Source organism: Heloderma suspectum, chromosome 5 (assembly GCF_057233095.1).
Source record: "Heloderma suspectum isolate Gila_16-S chromosome 5, 16-S_ref, whole genome shotgun sequence".
In the NCBI taxonomy this organism is placed as follows: Eukaryota; Metazoa; Chordata; class Lepidosauria; order Squamata; family Helodermatidae; genus Heloderma; species Heloderma suspectum.
In genome coordinates this window covers 134,643,237-134,662,960 of record NC_139462.1, presented here as the reverse complement: position 1 = coordinate 134,662,960, position 19,724 = coordinate 134,643,237, and the positions used below count along the sequence as shown (strand labels likewise).

Below are 19,724 nucleotides of genomic sequence, written 5' to 3'. Positions count from 1 at the left end.
AACAACAACAACAACAATAATAAAATAGGCATCAGGTTGAACAGGCAGGCACACACACAGGTCACCAGCTCACTAGCTTCCATGTTACGGTGAGATTTACTGTATTTTTAAAATCTAAATTACAATAGTAATTTATAAATCTGCATCTAAATACATACATGAGCATACACACATATTATGCAAATCTCTGTCCTATTTCGTCCTTTTGTGGGTGTTGCATTTCCTATTTTGTGGCTATGCATAAGAGGCAATTAATTTTTTGGCCATTCATAATTCCCTGTTTTTTGGCCATTTGTAAGTGGCCACCCTATGCAAAACTGAAGGAAAGCCAACTTTCCTATCTACAGGCCAGAGGACTAAGGCCTTCTGGGTTGTGTATACATGTGTGGGTGTATTTTTATGTGTGGGTCTATTTTATCATAAAATAGGCAGTGTTCTATTGCAATGTGTTGTGAGTTACTTTGAGGATCATTCAATCAAAAGGTGGCGTATAAATATTTAAAATAAATACTTAACAAATAAGTAAACCATTCTAACAATACAATAATACTTAGACTAATATCACTTCACATATATCATCTTTGTAATTCTTATATCAGCTCTTCACAGATATCAGCTCTGTAAAGTAGGGTGGGATTGATATCCTGACATTGCAGATGTGTGTGTGTGTGGGGGGGGGGCTGAGAGATGGGGGCTTGGCTAAGGCCATCTACTAGGTTCATGATCAAAGTGACAAGCAATGGAGACATCTGCCCCGGCACCAGGTGGACACTGAGCGTGCAATAGGGACACCAAAGGTCATGTCATAATTAGGCGTATTGTCAAAAGCTGAAATGTCAGAAATCAATTTGTTGGGAGGCTTAGTGCGGGCAGCAGGCCGGATGGAATGGCGCCATAGCAGCTTCTCATGGGCTCTATGCCTCTAGGCTAACACAGGAAATCAGACACAGTTATTGAAAACTGATGGTGGGGGAGAGAAAAATTATACATGTCATTTTGGTTAACTAGTCTTGATTTAACAGCAGCAGCTCACAGGCTTTTTTGCACCATCAGAGCTCCTGGGCAGGAGCAGTTTTTCTGACAAATGGTGAGAACTTTGAATTTCAGGTGTACCCTTAAAGGCCTCCAGCAATTCTTAACTCATCTTGAATTTTACCAATCATTCCTATATGGGTCAACCGAAAATTGATCCTATATGTGTCGATTCATTTTATATTTCAGATTATTGTATTCTCTGGGTAATAGTGTTACCCAGTTACAGCAGTGAGCTGAAGAATGAGCTTCCCATTCCGCAACTCACACTCAGAGCCTGTGTGCTATGCCAGCTCTCTACAATATCTCCTAATGTGGAAGATATGAGCGTAGAGAATGTTAACTTCCAAAAAGAGTTGGAACCAGCAAAACCTATATTGGTCACAGGTCCTTATTTATATATGTATGGTGATAGCACGGTATTCATTGACCTCTCATTTCCATCCTAATTTCCATCTATACTTCTAATTAATGAATTCTGTAAGAATCAAAATGTCCCCCAAGACTTAAAACATGAATCAGTCCACTTAAGGCTGCAGTCCTACACACTGGAATGTAATCATTTCTGGAAACAGATATGGGGTTTTGTCAGACTAGTTCCCTCTTGGTTTTCTGGAGGTTAGTCAAGATCTTTAAAAGGCAGCGAAGCTAAAAAATGGTGTAATCATTTTTGCAGTTCTGGTGCAGTTTTGTGGGGCTTTTTAGTTTGGGGTCTTGTTATTATTAATTAGACTTGCCACAGAATTCAGAAGCTCCTGCTTGGGATGTACATCTGGTGGCTTGTCAGGGACGCAAGGAGTTTTAATAAGGCCAAGAAATGTTTGGATGGGAAGGAGCGCCCGTTCCAGCCTAGGACTAGGGTGGCTAGACACTGTGAAAAAGGAGGACACAGGGTTGCGCAAAAATTGGATGTGCTCATTTATAGATATATATGCAAATTTAGAAATAAATGCTATAGTTTAAATAAAAATACAATACACCTTTTCATAGTGGGGAAGACTGGGACCTGGTGGCCCATGTGCCTGCTCGGTCTGCTGATTTGGTGTTAACTGTTGATGGGCAGCTTCAAGGCCTCTGCTCTCTCTTCTTACAGTTTCTTATGGTTCTTTATCTTTAAACAGACTTGGACTGGGCAGCCCATCAAATAGAGGACACTTTCAAACAGAGGACTGTCCTCTGTAGTACAACTCCAGGCCACCCTACCTAGGATTCAAAGAAACATCAGTGCAGTTCCTTATTCAAGCTCTGCTGCAGATGTCACCTGTCTATCACCTGCGATTGAGATTGCCCCTTCACTGACATTTGCGGGCTCCTTACATGAGGCCATGACCCTGTCGTGACCCTCCAGGGCATCTCCTGTGCTAAATGCCCTTCGTGCCATTTTTAAATAGATCACAGATAATGAGCTATCAAATTACCCTATTGTGTTCTACTTGAATTCCCTACGTGAAAAGAGTAAAAGCAGCAAGAAGAGGAGCGAGATCAATGAAAGATAATGGAAGACTCAGATAGGGGGAGAAGGATGGGGGGGGGGGAGAAAGCACGTGTGAAGGGAGTCGTTGTGATCCTGCATTTAAAACAGAAGCAGAAAGCCCCGTTTTAAATGCAGGCTGGTGTAGTGATGCCCCAGGTCTAGTGAAGAAACTCTCCATGCAGTGGGCAGAGTTGCAGAGACATGGGAGCCGAACTGCAACTGAATTTTCCTTGCCAAAGTGAAATTCTGAGAAAGATTTTGAGGTGTGTTTTTCTTCAGGAGAAGCATGCAGTGAAGTGTAGCCAAGGGAGGGCATGGGGGAGCAGAGCGTTGGGGCTATTTTTAGAGTAAGGGCAGTATCCAACGAGGGCTTACACCCCCCCACTGATTCTGTTGTGCCCTGCCAATTCTGTTGCGCAAGCAGTGGGTCCCATCAATTCTGTTCTGCAACTGTGATCCCCACTTGTGCAACGGAGATTTAAGGCTTCCTAGGTGAAGCCCCAAAACGACCATAATAAATGCTCATTTCTGGACTGGGACAGGTCAGCGGAGCTCCTTATGCAAGCTCTGCTGACCTGCCCCATTCCAGTGTGGTGTAGTGGCGAGAGTGTTGGACTGAAAGCCGGGAGATCTGAGTTCTAGTCCCCACTTGGCCATGGAAGCTCACTGGGTGACTTCAGGCCAGTCACGGACTCTCAGCCCAACCCACCTCACAGAATTGTTGTTGTGAGGATAAAAGGGAGAGGAGGAGGATAATGTAAGCTGCCTTGGGTTCCTTGCAAGAGGAAAAAAAGGTGGGATACAAATGCAATAAATAATAAATAAATAATTATTCCAGAAACTAGCATCACTCATTTCCAGTTATCCCCAGAAGCACGAAATCTCCATTCCAAAGTGGCAGCTGCTGCCTGAGGAAGTAAAACGGCAGGCACAACAGAATCAGCGGGGCATAAGCATCCCATTGAATACTTCCCCAGAAATGACAATGTCCTCTGCCAGAGTGGTACTTATTGATTGCTGAGTTTGGGTCCTGTGTAGGGTGGCCATGTCTCCTACTTTACGCAGGACAGTCATCTGACTGAAGATGTCCCCTGTTTGAAGGGTGGTTTAATCCAAATCTGCTTTAAAGGTCAAGAGCTGAGCCCTAAGAAGGGAGAGGAGGAGGCTTGAAGTTACCCATCACCAGTTAGCACCTGTACAGCATATTGAGTAGGCATGCAGGACACCTGGTTTTCCCTGCCATGTGGTTGAAATGTTTATATTTCCGTTTAAATTATAGCAATTATTTCTAAATCAGCAACTTTACCTGGATTAGCATATTTTTTTTAAAAAATTATTACATCTCTGTACTGTCCAGTAGCCAAAGCTCTCTGGGCAGTTTACAAAAGATTAAAACTTTAAAAATATAATTTAAAACATAATATAGAAACTATTGGCATGCATCAACAGTGGGGTTCGGTGGAGCTTACTCTCATGCAGGTATATATAGGAATGCAGACTTAGGACAGGTTTCCAGATTTCCCTGGAAAACCATCATGCCAGCCAATGCTACTGTTTTTGTATTAAGAGGAGCGCAAGCTGGCGCAACGTAATTCATGTTAGCGCCAGTGCCAAACAGGATACTGTCCTTAGAATCAAAGTATGTAGTTGGGAGCTGTTGGACTGTGTTTACATTTTGAAACAAATGTTTTGGGCTTACTGGAGTGTTTTGTTGTTGTTTTTTAAACATGACTAATCAGTTTCAATAGGCTTTGTACCTTGGCAAATTTTGTATTCTCTCCCTAGGCATTAAGAACAAAGTGGTATCTGCTCATGATAGCATGACTGGATCAGATCCATTTATCATGAAGGCTGCTGCAAGAGGAAACAAATCACTGTTCTGAGGACCATACCTGAAAGAGCTTGCATGCCAAAAATGTGGCTTCGTCCTGAATTTTGATAAACCAACCCCAATGTGGCTTTTCCAAACCCTGTGGGCAGCATGTTTCAGTGATTAAACTTGGGGAGGGGGTGGGGGGACTGCATCTGAGAAGCAGACTCTAGGCTTAGTACTCTGGATTAGTTTAACTCTTGAGTAAATTGAATCCTAGAGTTAAAAAAGGAGGGGCCCTATTTTATTGAGGATGGCCCTGTATTGAAAGTGTCCTCTGTTAGATGAGCTGTGCAGTTCAAGTCTGGTTTGGACTTGGGGCCTTGAGGTTACAGTTGGAGCCTGGACAGCAGACTGACCAGGCACACAGGGCCCCAAGCCTGTCTCTCCACTATGATGAGAGGTCTTATATTTCTATTTAAATCATAGTCATTATTTCTAACTTTGCAGCTATACATATACATTAGCTTGTGCAAATGCTATGCAAATGGATGTTTTCCTTTCTCCTCTTTTTTAGTTGTTCATTTCCTCTTTGGGGGCAATGCATAAGTGGTCACCCTAATGCTAAGACCTGTTTGTCTGTCTGCCTCTTTTTTCCTACGGGCAGGCTCACCCATCAAGCAATTGCACACTCCACACCCAAACAGAGAATGGGGACACCAGAAAAAAGGGTCCATGGAACAAAAAATAGGCCCAGACAACTCAAGCAAGTAAGCTAAGTCACAGACACACAGTAAATAAGGAAAATTGGGAGTTATTGTAACTACAACCTTTGCAGTTTAGCTTTAATTAACTTTACTTGGAAACAAATCCCAAATAAACAGATTAGGCCAGCAGCTTTGGTTCAACCCTTAGGGCTGTCATGATGAGCTCCTGTACTACAAAATTTACCCTACACTACTAGAAGCATGTAAGGGATTTTGAAGGAAGCAAAAGGAGGTTTTTTTTGTAAGACTAGTGAAATTTCTTTGGGGTGGGGTAGGGTTCTGCACATTTCCAGTTTCTTCTATCATTTTAATATTATTTGTGTTTTGGATTATGTAACTGTACATTGAATTAAATTTTTGTGAGCCATATTTGAGGCAAAAAGGTAGCATAGATATTTCAAGATTATAAATACATCAATAAGCAAAAATGCAAAAGCTAAGGCTGAGCCAAAAGTTCTTAGTGGAGAATTGTCACCTTGAATTGCGGGGAAGGCATTAGAAGGCAAAAGGAAGGCAATCTCCCCTCTCCCCCCACACACAAAACATACACATTACCACACAATCACCACCATAATCTCCCCCAGCCCCAGCATGATTCCTTTTGGAAGGATACTCATCATCACATAGTATCACTTCAGGGGGATAAAAGATGCCAAGGGGCAGACCCCAAGAGGACAACTGCAGCTGGTGGCAAATCCCACATTTTGTTTTCCTTCTCCCCCTCAAAGTACCAAAACGCTCCCCATTTTAACACTTGAGAATGGCATAGTGAAGTTGCAGGGGGGGGTGTGTCTTTCAACTGAGCCCTACAAAACTTGCTTGCCTGGGATTGTAAGAAGAGGGGGATTAATAAAATACGCTATGAATAAAATACTTGCCAGGACACAATCCATGATCAGTGGGCTGCATTTTTATTTCCTTTTTTTGCATGCTTCTGGGTCACATGTTCTGCATGCTTAACAAGCACAGGGGACATCATGAAATGTTCCCAAGAGCCTAGAGGCCTTGCTGTCCCCCTCTTGGTGTGGTTTAGGCCTTCCCTAATGCTCCTGTGCCTTTCATGGCTTTATGGTGATGTTGGGAGCAGTAAAGGGAGCAGTAAAGTCTATGAGGCACAGCGACTTTTGAAGCCTAGGCTCCAGCGTACATCCAACAGTGTCATCAGGAACATGGCAGATGCTCATAGAAACCTTGCTGATTCATAAATGACCATTAATATTGATTAATTTTAGATGTCCAGTGGATATGTGTGTATGTGTCTGTTTATCACTAATGGACAGACTTTTTTTTTAGTGCAGAAGTCTCTTGAATCTTTTCCAAATGGAAACATGATGGGCTGTGAAAGTCCAAGTCAATCCCAACAGAATATTAATGGAATAAGCAGAGGTTAATGGCAAATGAATCCTGCCATAGGAATTGCAACCATTTCATGATAGCTTGGTTGTATAAAATAATGGCTATCGCATATCAGTTATCACAGGAGGCAAACTCAAATGTACTCCACTTATCCTTTGATCACTGCAATTTCAGTTGATGAAACGAACTGGTTTCAAGCCTAGGAATATGTGGATTCCCAGAGAAATGTTTACTAATCTTATATAAACTGCTTTGTCTGCCATCAGAATTTCTCAGCCGTTTCACATGAAAAATACTTTTTCTAAGAAACCCACTTATGGCATCAATGGATGACTATTTTGTACTCACCATCATACATGGAAATATATGTGCTACTTATATATTTTTCCCCAACATCAACTGGATGACTGATTAAATCCAATCCCATCAAGCATTGGCACCAAATTCACTTCCTTTGTATGGTGCAGAATTAACGCAGAACAGAATCAAGACCAGGATCTGAAGACAGGTTTCAGTAAACCCTAGGCTGTACTTTACAAGCCACTGACATGTCACATACCACAAAGCCCTCATCATGGCCTTCAGCACTGGCACATGATGCACCCACACTTTGTGCATGTGCTGCAGGGCCTAATGAGCCCTAGAGACATCCATGGCTGTGCTAGGCCTTACTGTGCATGTGCAGGCATCCAGTGCATTGTGGGCTCATCGATATCCTCTGTGCATTCCTGGTGGGTCACTACATGGGAAGTTTCTTCCCCAGGCTGTACCTATAACAAGATCTTCAGTTCTGGTGCCAGGCAGGTGGTGCCCACAATACAGCTTGACTAACAACCTGCATCAATGATTAATGATTAATTGAAAATATTTGTATACCACCCTTTATTAACAAATTCCAGGCCAATGTACAAAATTTGTTAAAGCAACCATTAAAATTGAGATAAAATTCCACAACAAAACAGAATATCTAACAAAAGTAGTCATTAAAATCTGCAAATGGTTGGTTAAACAAATACATTTTCAACAGGCACTGAAACAACATCAGCGTTCGTGCATATTGGAGGCGGAGAAAATTCCAAAGGTGGGGTGCCACAACCAAAAAGGCACTCCCCCTGATTGCTGTCAGATGTACACAATCAGATGAGGGAACAATCAGGAGATCAGGATGTGTAGATCTCACAGCCAAGTTGATATGGAAGAACATGCTTAATGTTGCCTGTGGGTCCCAAGGATGTGTAGAATCTCCCGAGAAACTGCAATAATTTGGGGGAAGCTTTTTTGGTTTGGTTTTGCTTCCCTTGAAATTTCTCAGATGCCAACTTAACCCAAGAAGGAACCCTCACCATTTCACTTTAGGAGAAGGGCAGTGCCAGCTCTATTGCCAATCTATCCACATGGATGTGCTCAACTCAACAGGAGACAGTTAAGTGACTGACTGCCTCTTTTGGGAAAGTGCAAGCCATTTGTCTACATCTTGTGTAGAAATTTATCTCAAAGGCACGGGGAAAGGCGTAGAAAGTAAATGTCATTAATTAGTCCATTGCTCATGGGGTTTGGGATGGTTGTTAATTAAAGAGAGGAAAGGATGTAAAAAGCCATTTAAAATGTAGCAGCAATCTATATTCTGTCATGAACTTACGCTTATCTTTGTTCCATCGTTGTCCAAATCTCTCTCTGGTAAGAGCTCCACCTGTTGGGGAATGGATAACGGTTTTTGCATGGCCAAGGTAAGGAACTTCCAGCAGAAGGGTGACATCCCTCCCTCACTCCACCCCTCCCTTTCCAATTGTTCCCTTGCAGCTTCCCCATGGCATCCATCATCCACCCTTTCACAATTTCTTCCTAGTTCCATCATGGGCTATGTCAGCCAAGGCAGATGATAGCCCTGGCATGGCTTGGTTCAAGAAGATTACAGATGGAGAATATTAGTGATAGGGACCATATTGTGGAAGGAGGAGGAGGAGGAGGAACCGTATTGTGGAGGTTGAGTCAAATATTGTTGAATAGGCTCCACAGCTGCTGGGTTTCTCCTGCCAACAGAAACTGGTCAATGGACCCTCCAGTTATTGAGTACTTTCCTAGCCAAACATTATGGGAGTGTCCCTGTGCAGTGGTTGAACATGGCATACATATGTCTGCCCACAGCTGTTTTAGCTTCCTTGCCACAAACTGTGGTGATGGCTTAGTTAAGAAGCTTTAAGACAAGATTAGCCAAATCCATAGACCAGCCTACCCCCAACCTATTGCCCTCCAGATGTGTTAGATGACAACTCCCAGAATCCCCCAGCCAGCATTGGTGGTTGGGAGATATTCTGAGAGTTGTCATCCGACACATCTGGAGGGTAGTGGGTTGGGGAAAGCTGTCATATACTATGGATCTCTCAACAGCTCTTAGTGATGAGGGCTAAGTGGAACCTCTGAATATCAGGTGGTAGGGGCAAATGACAAGGAAAGTTTGGTGGCCCTCATGCCTGGCTTGTGGGCTTCCCAGAGGCATCTGGGTTGCCACTGGAATTGGTATGCTGGAGTCAGGCAGCACTCTAATTTAAATGTTGCTGCAGTTCATAATGAATTCATTTGCAATATGGATTTTCCTATCTTGTAATGTACAAATGTGTTACAGATTGAATGTCATTACCTTGAATTCTTCTACAGCTCAGAATGCAAATGGGTGATTCCATACACAAACATAAAATGTCTGTAGTCTAAGTTAGCCTTCCCTAAACTGGTGCCCTTCAGATGTTTTGGACTACAACTCCATGTATTCCTGACCATTGGCCATGCTGGCTGGGGCTGATGGGGGTTGAAGTCCAAAATATTGAAGGCCACCAAGTTGGGGAAGGATGGTCTAAGTGCATTCTTCATTCGTGTCCTCAATACTAATCACAGAGTTAAACAACTGTCTCCAAAAGGTGATGTTTAAAGTTCCAGAAAACTGTAGGCAAGCTTGCAGAAGACCTGGAAACATGAACAATTCCTGAGGTTTTCTGACCAAACGCAGTTTTCTGACCAAAATGACCTCGAGCTTACACTGAAATGCTGTACATCTTTTTAACTCACAGTGAGGCCAAAGATGTCCCCTCCAAAAGCTTCAGAATAAAAGGCAAAGTAGATGCTGTTGCAGCCATCCGCAGAATAAAGAGATGAGCTATGTAAGGATTGATTGAACCAGGACGACAACTTTATTTAACTATATTAACTTCTAACAGACAAGACTAAACTTGTAGGAGAGGCTACTCAAATGTGGGAGCCTCCTGGCAACTAAGCCTCCCTCGAGTTTATTTAGAGTGAGCCTGACCCAGCCCTGAGTTGGGGATGGCCAGATCCTGACCTCCTTTCCTGCGGCCACACTGTTTCAAGTGCTGAGGGAGGACTTCTTGATTAATGTCTCTCTCCCCCCTACCCGGCCCACCCAGGCCCCACAATTTTGAGTGAGATAGGTTGGACCATGAAGGGATTCTTACCCCATCCTTGTGCCCCACAGCCCAGTCTTTAAAATCTTCCATCACCTTAAAGGTACCTCAGAGTCATCACCAATGTCTAGGGATGGCATGGGCACCTGATTCCATCCAGGAATCCGGTAGAATCCCCCTGTCTGCACCCCCAAGCCTCACTCACTGAACCGCTGCCCCTACTCGACCCATGTGAAAATGCAAGTTTTCCTGCATGCACAAATATGTGCATTTGCAAAAATGTGCATTTTCACGCATATGCAAATATGCGTACTTTTGTGGTGGCCATTTTATTCTTCAATAAATGGTGACTGTGGAGTTCAACAAGGCCACCAGGGTGAGTGTGGGCTGCTTGCCAAGCATGGGAGGGGCATGAGTGTGGTCCGGGGACCAGCAAGCGGGGACAGGGGCTGGGCGAGCACCCAGAGAACCCAGACGGGGGTGGGTTCGCACATCCCTACCAATGTCCTTTCTCTGCCTTATGCTTCTCCTGCACAGAACTGCCATTGTGACTGACCTTTCCCCAGTTAACCATGGCCCACTGCATGCACTAATGGCCAACACCCTCCTGGTCTGCAGTGCAGTGTAGGGTGGTGATGGTGGTAGTGGGTGGAACTCTACGAACACTTGCCAACCCTTTCACCAGGCCAAAGAAAAAAGAAGTCCTACTCTGCCCAAACGTGACCAGCTAATTCTGCCCTGTGCCCCAAGGGCAGGTGAGTGGGCACCAAAAGAACTGAAGAGGTCCAGCTGGGGACAGAGCAGGTTCATATAGCCCAGCAAGCCCTGCCCCTCAGTGACCATTGGATTGTTACATGCCAACATTTTGCCTCTCCCCCTATGCATGCTGCCATGCTGCCCCCACCCAAAGCCTTTTGGTTCATGCAGGGGAATGCGTTTCTTTCTAGAACTGTAGTAAAAGGGCGGAAAACAATCTGGCATAAAGTGCATTATTTGACAGGAAATGGCTGATCCCCCCCCCCCCCGAACATTTATCTCCAAAGCTTCAGAGTGCAATGTGAGTAAGATGCTGAGTTGCTGGCTTGCGATAACATTTGGTCAACATTTTTTATCATTAATTCAATCCATTAATTCAACCAGCTGAGATGAGAAGCATCTTCGTGACTAAGCAGCAAAAGCTGAAACAGGAGGAGGGCGCCATCAGAGTCTTTCTTGACTTCCCACCAGTCCCTCCAGCCTCTGTGGACTGGAAAGCATTCCCAGTACAGCCATGGGAGTTAAGGGCAGCAGGCAGCATGGCAGAAAAAAAAAATTCGGATGTTTACCTAGGTAAAAGCACTACAGAAAACAAGAAACAGGATCCCTTTCTTAGGAACACCGTCCTGTCACAATTACTCTGTACAGGCCACAACCAAGTTGGTACAAAAGTGTGTGTGTGGGCATGTGTTCAAGGGGCAGGGGAGAGTGAGAGTGTGGACATGCATGTCTGAAGGAGAGAGAGAGATTGAGAGAGAGAGAAAGAGAGAGAGAGAGAGAGCTGGGCAGGGGGAGCAAGGGAGCAGCGTGGCGGCTTGCATTCTCCCCCAATATGCGCATTACTGTCATAGATCAGCTACCACAGAGAATTCTCTCTCATCATGTCGGCAATTTAGATAATTATCTAATCCTTAGCATGCTGGAAGGGGCTAAGCGAATCACATGTTTGCTATCACTGAAATTGGCTGTGTGGACAAGTCACTGGGAAGGAGAAAAAAAGCATTATGCATTTGCCAGTGAGCGCATGAGATACAGAGTTCATTTTGGGTACAGGCCAATGACCAATTTTAAACTGGCACAGTATCCAGAGTTGTAGCAAACTCTAAATGGGGTGTGTGTGGACACCTAATTTTAGGTGTCTCTCCGCCTCCCCCTGATCTATTTCAGTCCTCAGCGCAGTTCAAAATGGATCAATGTTGACCTTATCATAGCATTTCTGTGCTGAATGGGGCCCTCCCTGAAACCCTCCCGTTGCTTGACTTACCAGGGGTGTGGGCAGGAGACATAGAAAAGGCCCATTCCTTGAATTACTTCACAGAAGGGATGGGGGGTGGGCAGTCAGACCGGTCATGACCTCACAAGGTTGGCCCCAGGGCAGGGTTGTTGTTTTTTTTAACCCTTTGCTGCTGCTGTGGTCCTAGCTGGAATTACACCTACACACACACTTGCTATTCACAATGGGAAGAAAGTTCCCACTGGGGCTAAGGGGAGCTGTCCTAGTGTCCTTCCATTGTAAATAGCAGGCATGGAGGGGTGGGGGAAGGAATTCCAAGCAGGACCACAGAGGGTGAAAAAGGTCAAAGCCCCTGGTCTCCATGCCACAGCTCCAATCCACTTTGCCCCCTCCCTATGCCAGCTACTTAAAAAAACAAAAACAAACCCAAATGCATTTTGCATGCTAGGGCTAACTATATGAGAAATATCACACATAGTTTGGCCCTAAATTCCCTTGGATGTGGTTCATGACAATTATGCAATGTTCACAAACAAACTAGGGCTAAGGGTTAGCCCACTCTTGGTCCAGTCTGGAGTCAAGATAAATTTTGCAGACACCCATAGGATGTACTGGAAATTAATCTGGTTAGTCTGGATTCAAACAAGAACAGATCAGGGGGAGGGTGGGGTGTCTGTCCATCACTAATTATACCCTTATAGATAAAAGAATGCAAATGGGTTTTGGTGCACACATTAGGTTTTCATTTTACCCCTTTTACCTGGAAAGATTTGGTGTCTTTTAGAAGAAGGGGTTGAGTTGTCTCTCGGTTGATATTTTTAAACAGTAAAAATATTACCTCCAGCCCCTTGCTTAGAGAGATTATCTAGAGGTAAACACATTCCTGATACAGAAACCAAGTGGTAAGACAGAACTTGTGCCTAGGCCCATAGCAAGAACCTTTCTGAGAAGTAATTTCTATGGAAATACTGATTGAATCAGGGATGCTTCCTTGGAGAAGACTCCCATGCTCAGCCTGCCACCTATAGACAGAAAGGCATTGCTTCCTGCTGCAGTTAGCTAGTGTGCTACACCATTTGGATGGAAGCTATTCAGTTCAAATTCTGCTGTATTTAATGCCTGTCACTGCAGGCACTCTTACAAGACTGGGGCACCACAGTAAACAAGGTAACAGGTACATATACTTTTTTGCTATGGTAAAATGCGGCATTCTAATCTGAAGCACTCTAGATACATCAAAGGTATTGCCATCATAAAACCTTTGCCAGAGAGGTGGGGGCTGGAAGGAATTAGAATGATAGAGATAATGAGGCAGATTTTCTACCCTCTGCCAAGAAGAAAAACAAAACATCTGAAACCAACCATCTTTCTTGCCAAGGAAGAAATCAGAAAGAATGGATACAGCTGTGTCAAAGGAGGTCTGTGTGATTTCCAGAAATCATAGATACAATAGGTTGCTGCATGGCGTGTTAGCCAGACAAATTCTGTTCCATGTGTTTATCAGTCTGAAATAATGGAAGAAATTATGAGATTCCTTGAAGGGGAGGCATTGCACCAAACAGCCTTCCAAGTGGGAGGTCTGGTTACCCAGTGGCACAGTTGCATAGCTAGGGTTACAAATGCAATCGAATCCATTGCTAGGATAACTGCACTGTACCTTGACGTCAGTGGAAAAACAATTCCTTAAGATAACACACATACATGTTACCCAGACATATGAATTTACCAGGCTTTCAAAATCGACCACAAAAGAAGTGAGAGGCTCAAGGTTCTATCCCCTAGTGGTGGCTGTTTCTCAGTGCATATCATTCCCTACTGCTGTCAGTCAAGGAGAAAAATCAAGCCTTATTGGGAAACCCAGGACTTTCCACATTCCCTGGATCCATCCACTCTTTCTCTCTGGCTTGCACAGGATTTCAGGGGCAGCAAACTGGTACCTGAGTGCCCGTCACCTCAGCTCCAGGTTCTTGGTCCTCAGCTGCCCGCAGAAACCACCACTGAATTTCCAGGTACACTGAGGCAGAGCCACTCTGAAATGCACAAGACATCTCCACATTCTGCCCCTCAGTAGCTGTGACATTTCGAGGGAATTCGGTAAATTTGGCTGAAAAAGAAAAGCAGATCTTACTGGGATTCCTCTTCCCCATTTTCCCCATCTCTCTCTCTTTTCTTTTTTCCTTTCAACCTCTTAATTTCTTTTCGTTAGAGAGCTGTCTTATACACATTTACTTGGGAGTAAATTCCATTGAACTGGGGCTTATTACACACATAGGATCCAACAGGTGCTGGGTGTATATTTGTTTATTGAGTTCAGTGGGGCTTACTCTTAAGTAAGTGTGCACAGGATTGCAGCCTTGTCTCTCTTTTCCCATCACTTCACCCTCTCCTTCTTATTCTAATTTTTCATGCCTCTTCTCACCCCCATGTTTTATTTCATTTCTTGTACTCTTCTTCCCCTGCAAATAATAATAATAATAATAAAATAGAATCCTGCTTCCCTATCCTTTTTACACCTGTATTTATTGCCTAGTAAGGCACTACTCCTCACCAGTTTGGCTAATGAAAAAACTAAACACTCTACCAACATTTCCTGTGAGTTTGCAAAGTTACAGCTAATTAAATCCAAATATTCTACATAAGACAGTATTTCAGCACTGAGGGATCCAGGACAAAGCCATTTGGAAAATCAGGCCAGATGATTTATTGTATATAATGGGTGAGGTTATAGCATGTGAATTAAATACATTGTAGCTTATTGAAAGATTTTTGTTTGTTGGAATAGGTCTGAATGGTCTGAATGGTCTAAAGGTCTAAAGCGTGCATTGCAGCAATTGCTTGTCTTAATGTACATTTTACACTCAGTCCTGTGGTTAACCCTTTATGTCATTCTCTCATCTTTTTTGCTTGCAGTGTCAAGTTAAGAAAAGACTTGATCATGTTTTACTCCAGGTGATTCATAAACCAGAAATACTTTGCCTCTTTAGTTAAATCCTAGCACTCCAGTACAGCTACCCCTCCCAAGCACACATAATACAGGACACACATCTTGACCATGTATTTCTGTATGCCATAATATATCTTAGTAGAAGTCATAATCACCACAACTTCCTTTATACAGGGAACTTTAAGAAGGTGATCCATCCAATCAGTCATGTGAAGCCCTCAAGGACAAGATAGGCATAATAAAAGTAACAACAACAACTTTCATTTTTAAGAGTGACTAGACAGGATAGGGAAACAGCCAAGAATTCTCCATTCCCCACTTCCTTAAGTTCTGTGACGTTACAAGTTGACAGTGGGCATACTGAAAAGGCGTCAAAAAATATGCCATGGCCATGGGTATGTGTTACATTACGCCTTGGGGCTCATAGCTGTGCTATTTGAGAAAATATCACATCAGTCTATACTTTTAAACCAGTTATATTACAAACAACAGTGTGTGTGTGTGTGTGTGTGTGTGTGTCAAGCTTTTTCGTGGATCTCTGCTTTCTATTTTTTTTTTTTTAAGTCTCCTCCCCCGCTCCCCAACCACTACTAGGTAGCGGTATCTATTTGCTTCATCAGTAGGGAAAGAGATCATATTTCTGCAGCCTGTCATCTCCCATCTCTGCCACCTCTGTCTAGAGTTAAAACAAATAAAACAAGCGAAGAAGAGCGAACAGCGTTTACACGCTTTTGCGGGTGCAGCATTCGGCGGGCAGGGCAGCCCCGATACGATCTATCCATGGTGCTGAAATGATCACTGCAGCCCTCAAAGTCTCAAACTGGATGGAGTCGGCAGAGCGGGGGCTACTTGGAATGCAAGAGATGCCTTTTGTAAGGGAGGTTGGGGCCGGCGTGAGGGGTGTTCTTTGTAGAAATACAGACGAAAACCGAGGTTTGGGAATATGGACAGCAGGGTTATGGGGCAGGGGGAAGGGGGCGACGTTCTGAAAAAGACTGCACTATTTCAGGGAGACAAGCAAATTCCGTTTTCCACAGGATCTGTGACTAAATCCTGAAGACAAGGTTTGGAAGATGCACAGTGGTATGCTATATTCTCCCCCCCCCCTAAAAAAAACCCCATTAAAAATGCATTGCTTGCGCACAAACAATACTGCATTTGCTCAGCCGGCTAGGTTATGTTCGTGTTTGCAAACCAAGCGCAGGGGATTCGTTTCATATTCACTTCGGGGGAACTTCTCCCTCAGTTGTTGTTTTTCGCGGTAGGACGAGAAAAAGGTTTAGGCAAAAAGATATCACGATTCTTCAGTGCTCCACCCCGCCAGCCCCCCACCCCGCCGCCACTATGGTAGGCTTGTTCTCTGTCCACCACAGACCCTCCTGTTCCAATGTTGGCAAAAAACGAAACAAAACCGGGTCTTACCTTGAGAAGAAAGTCCTTGCTGGATGTATAATACCGACAAGAAAAGGAATCCAACATAAGCCCAAAAGATCCCCATCATTCCAGAGCGAGAGGGGGTGGGAAAGTCACATCAGGGTGATGCCAAAAAGACTCACGTTCCGGCAAGGAAAGGAAGGGCAAAGGAATTTTACAAAGCGATTGGGTGCTGGAGCCCCAGTTGCACCACTGCCAGCATTCTCCTGCAAAGCCGCGGGGGGGGGGGGAATCAGCTTCTGATAGGGGGTGGGGAGAAAAGAGAGAGGCTGGGGGGCTTCGGTGTCTGGAGCCCAGATCCAGCCCTCCCAGCGGTTAGGAAGCGGGTTCCTCGGTGCCTTCCTTACCCGCTATCGCCGCTCCCTGGCAGTTCCGTCAGCGCCTGCTGCTCAGGACTGCGTGATGAGCGCCCTCTCCAAACACTAAGCCAGCTTGGAAAAGTAGGGAGGGAGAAGCGAGCTTGGTCTCGCTTGTAGCACTTCAACTTTTTCCCCCCTCTCCCCTTCCTTTCCTCTCTCTGTCGGAATGGCTGCGGTGATGACGCCTTCAACGCCGGCTCCTCGGTGGGTTCCCCCGCCTGCTCTCCATGGTGCTGAAACCCGCACGGGAGGGAAGCGGCTAATGGGGCTGATGGCGGAGGGCAGCAGCGTTCATTGCGCTGCTGGGGGATCTTCCGCCGCCCACCCCAGACAGGCTGAGAGGTCAAATGCGGCGTTTTCGTTGACGGTGGTCTCTCCTTTTCTCTTCGTCTCTCTCCCTCACGCACACGCGCGCGCACACACACGCATATCAAAGAGAAAGTAATGAGAATGGACCAACCATGTTTTCTTTTTCTTATCGGGTGTTACGGGTCTCTCAGTTTGCAAGCCTCAAAATGGTCCAAGGTTTCGGTGTATAGACACCGCTGTTTCGAACACGGATGTTCCCTAACTCCCTCCCCACCACATATCCACTGAAGATCACATCTTTTTTAATTCTAGGTTAATGAATTCAGGATTCACACACACACACACACACACACAGAGGTCTATATTCATAATAGCGAAGATTACGTCCTCCAGTCTGCAGAGAATTCAAAGTTTAATTTGAGATAGGAATCTGCAGATCTCAGCCCTCCAGACCAGGGCTCGATCCTAGAATATGTGTAGTAAGAACAGAGAGACCATCCGAGCGTGTTCTTCCTTCACTATTGATTTGAATAACTTCTACAAGTATCTATATGCACCCGAAGACATATCCAGGCAGGCTTGAGTACTCAACTCTTCTCAAATTTAAGAGATTCTCACTTGCAACATTCATGGATATCATCAGAGAGAAAAAACGCAGAGATGGAACTACTCTGTGACTATAGTAATTGTGAGTAAAAAGTTAGTTGAGGTATGTAGTAGGGTAAGTAGTTTGTTTCATATGATTTTACATATTTCTATTTTCCCAACATGGCTGGGGGCGGGGCGGGGTCATTCAAATTGTTAATGCGATTTCCTGATTTGTAATTTCATATTCCAGTACCAGGGGAGGGTGTGTGTATGTGCCTCAGGGACAAATTGAGAGGCAAGATTCATTAATCCTGAAATGAATATTGTTCTTTGCCATTTCTGGATACAATTTTTATGAGCAATAACAATATTCAATAATGATCCCTGCACAAACTCCACTCCACTTATTCTTGATCATTAGTAAGAAGACTGTCACAATCAAGAAATAGCTGAGGTTCTGCCTTCAATTCCCCTTCATCAGTCAGGGCCAGGGAGTGGAAAAGGAACCTAGCCAGGATGGATCCTCTCTTTCATGATCCACACCAGGGAGCCCCTAGTGATTGTGTTCTGTTCAGTCTCCCTTTCTCCCAAATGGTGAAGTTAAGACTGGGAATAGGAATCACATATAAAGTGAGGCCAAGTCAAGATTCCCTGTGCCATCATGGGCATTGGATTTTTTTTTTAATGTATTCATTTTACACCTCATGGCAAAATTCTTGGTGAGTTTTGCTCATATCTTAAGAGGCTGCTGCCATATTTGGAATCCAGAAGGAAATTTCCCCAGGTCACATTGATCAAGCAACCTGGGAAGGGAAAATGAATGAATTTCCCTGCTCCTTCTTTTTTGCTTGTTGTGTAAACGTTAGTTGAAAGCTGGTGTAGCATAGAGGATAAACCAGCAAGCTCACTAGGGGTTTATGAAATCCCTTCTCTTTAACCCTGGACTACAATATTGGGGTGATAATACCTCCCTCCCTCACAGGGTTGTTGCAAGGATCACTGAGATCATGTTTCTCAAGTGCTTTGAACTCTACTAAAAAAATCAGGTTGGATCTAGGATCTGCCTTCCATGAGGGGAAGAAGCCTTCTGCAAGAGGAAGGGCTCCACTCACCAGAAGGTCCATCTGCCCAATTTTGGGGATCTTCCTTCCTCCCGCACCACAGATCACAGATTCAGCACAGTCTCCTGACTCTCTATGTAGCATTTTCAGGGAGCTGGACAATAACTCGGAGTTCCCCAAATTGACCTTTTTTGCTGTCACCATCAATTCCCTTGGAATACTTTAAAGCTCCCTAGTAGCTTGGTATAATAGGCTTACGTGTGAGATGAACCACAACACTAGAGACAATACAAACTATTAAATAAGATAGTTCATTAAAGGGATATTTTGTACATAATGGAATACTGATATTTACTTTATAGTGCTCAACAACAGATTCTAAGGTCTCAAGAGACACTATTGCTGGAACAGGCTTCCAGTGGCTTTTTACCTCAGGCTCAGGCCAAATTCCCTAAACCTCTACCCTAGCCAAATTCACTCACAACCAGGCCCAGCTCCTGAGTGCAGTTTTTATCTGACTCCCAAAGATTCTCCTGTTGTACTACTGGCTACTTGGGCAGTTTATTTGCTTTTAAGGCCTACTTCTTCTGAGTAGCCTCCATAACATCGCCAGAGCAGCTTTCTGGCATAACATCGCATCCTGCTCCCTTCTTCTGATCTTCCCCAACAAAGTATATTTATCTCACAGTGAAGGAATAAATATTCAGGCCTCAGCTATCAGCCTTCACCTCAGCGTACTGGTCCATGCCTTACACCCCATACCATGATCTCCAGCCAACTCCCCACCAGCAGTCACTTCCAACTGTCCCTTTTCCCCACTGGCTAGAACTCCTAGCCAAGCAGAGTCTGATGTTTCCCAGACCAACCAAAAATGAATTTACCTGATGTAAGTCCCATCTATTAATATTAAAAGCCATTGTCTCTCTCTCCCTTTTCAGAACCTGTCAGCAAGCAGCTACTACTAAACAGGCTTGCAACATATCAACAGGCCTCAGACCTTGACAGTGACACCATAACATCACCAGGGGTCACATAAATCTTTTCTAAAATGCAAAACATAAGCAGACAGCTATATACACAGCACTTCTCCACATTTTGCATCTTCTTGACTCACTTGACTGGGACTTACGGCGTCATCTGCCTCGGCCCACAATGGACTTGGGGGTGGAGCAGAACTGGAGTAAAAC

General features: G+C 44.3%; 1 protein-coding gene across 4 annotated transcripts in view; it reads right to left on the bottom strand.

Annotated features, from left to right (window-relative positions):
- Positions 1-19,724, bottom strand: part of VSTM2A (V-set and transmembrane domain containing 2A) — a 53,789-nt gene that overhangs the window by 21,798 nt on the left and 12,267 nt on the right. For 2 of the 4 annotated variants that reach the window (XM_084860392.1, XM_084860391.1), the window contains exons 2-3: positions 13,780-13,946; positions 8,079-8,129 (exon numbers count right to left, since the gene is read on the bottom strand). In XM_084860392.1, the coding sequence (XP_084716518.1) occupies positions 8,079-8,129; positions 13,780-13,890 (162 nt within the window). In that variant the 5' untranslated portion in view covers positions 13,891-13,946. Of the gene's footprint in view, positions 1-8,078; positions 8,130-13,779; positions 13,947-16,208; positions 16,931-19,418; positions 19,597-19,724 lie in introns of those variants that run through there. The other 2 variants (XM_084860390.1, XM_084860389.1) reach the window with 2 other exon arrangements.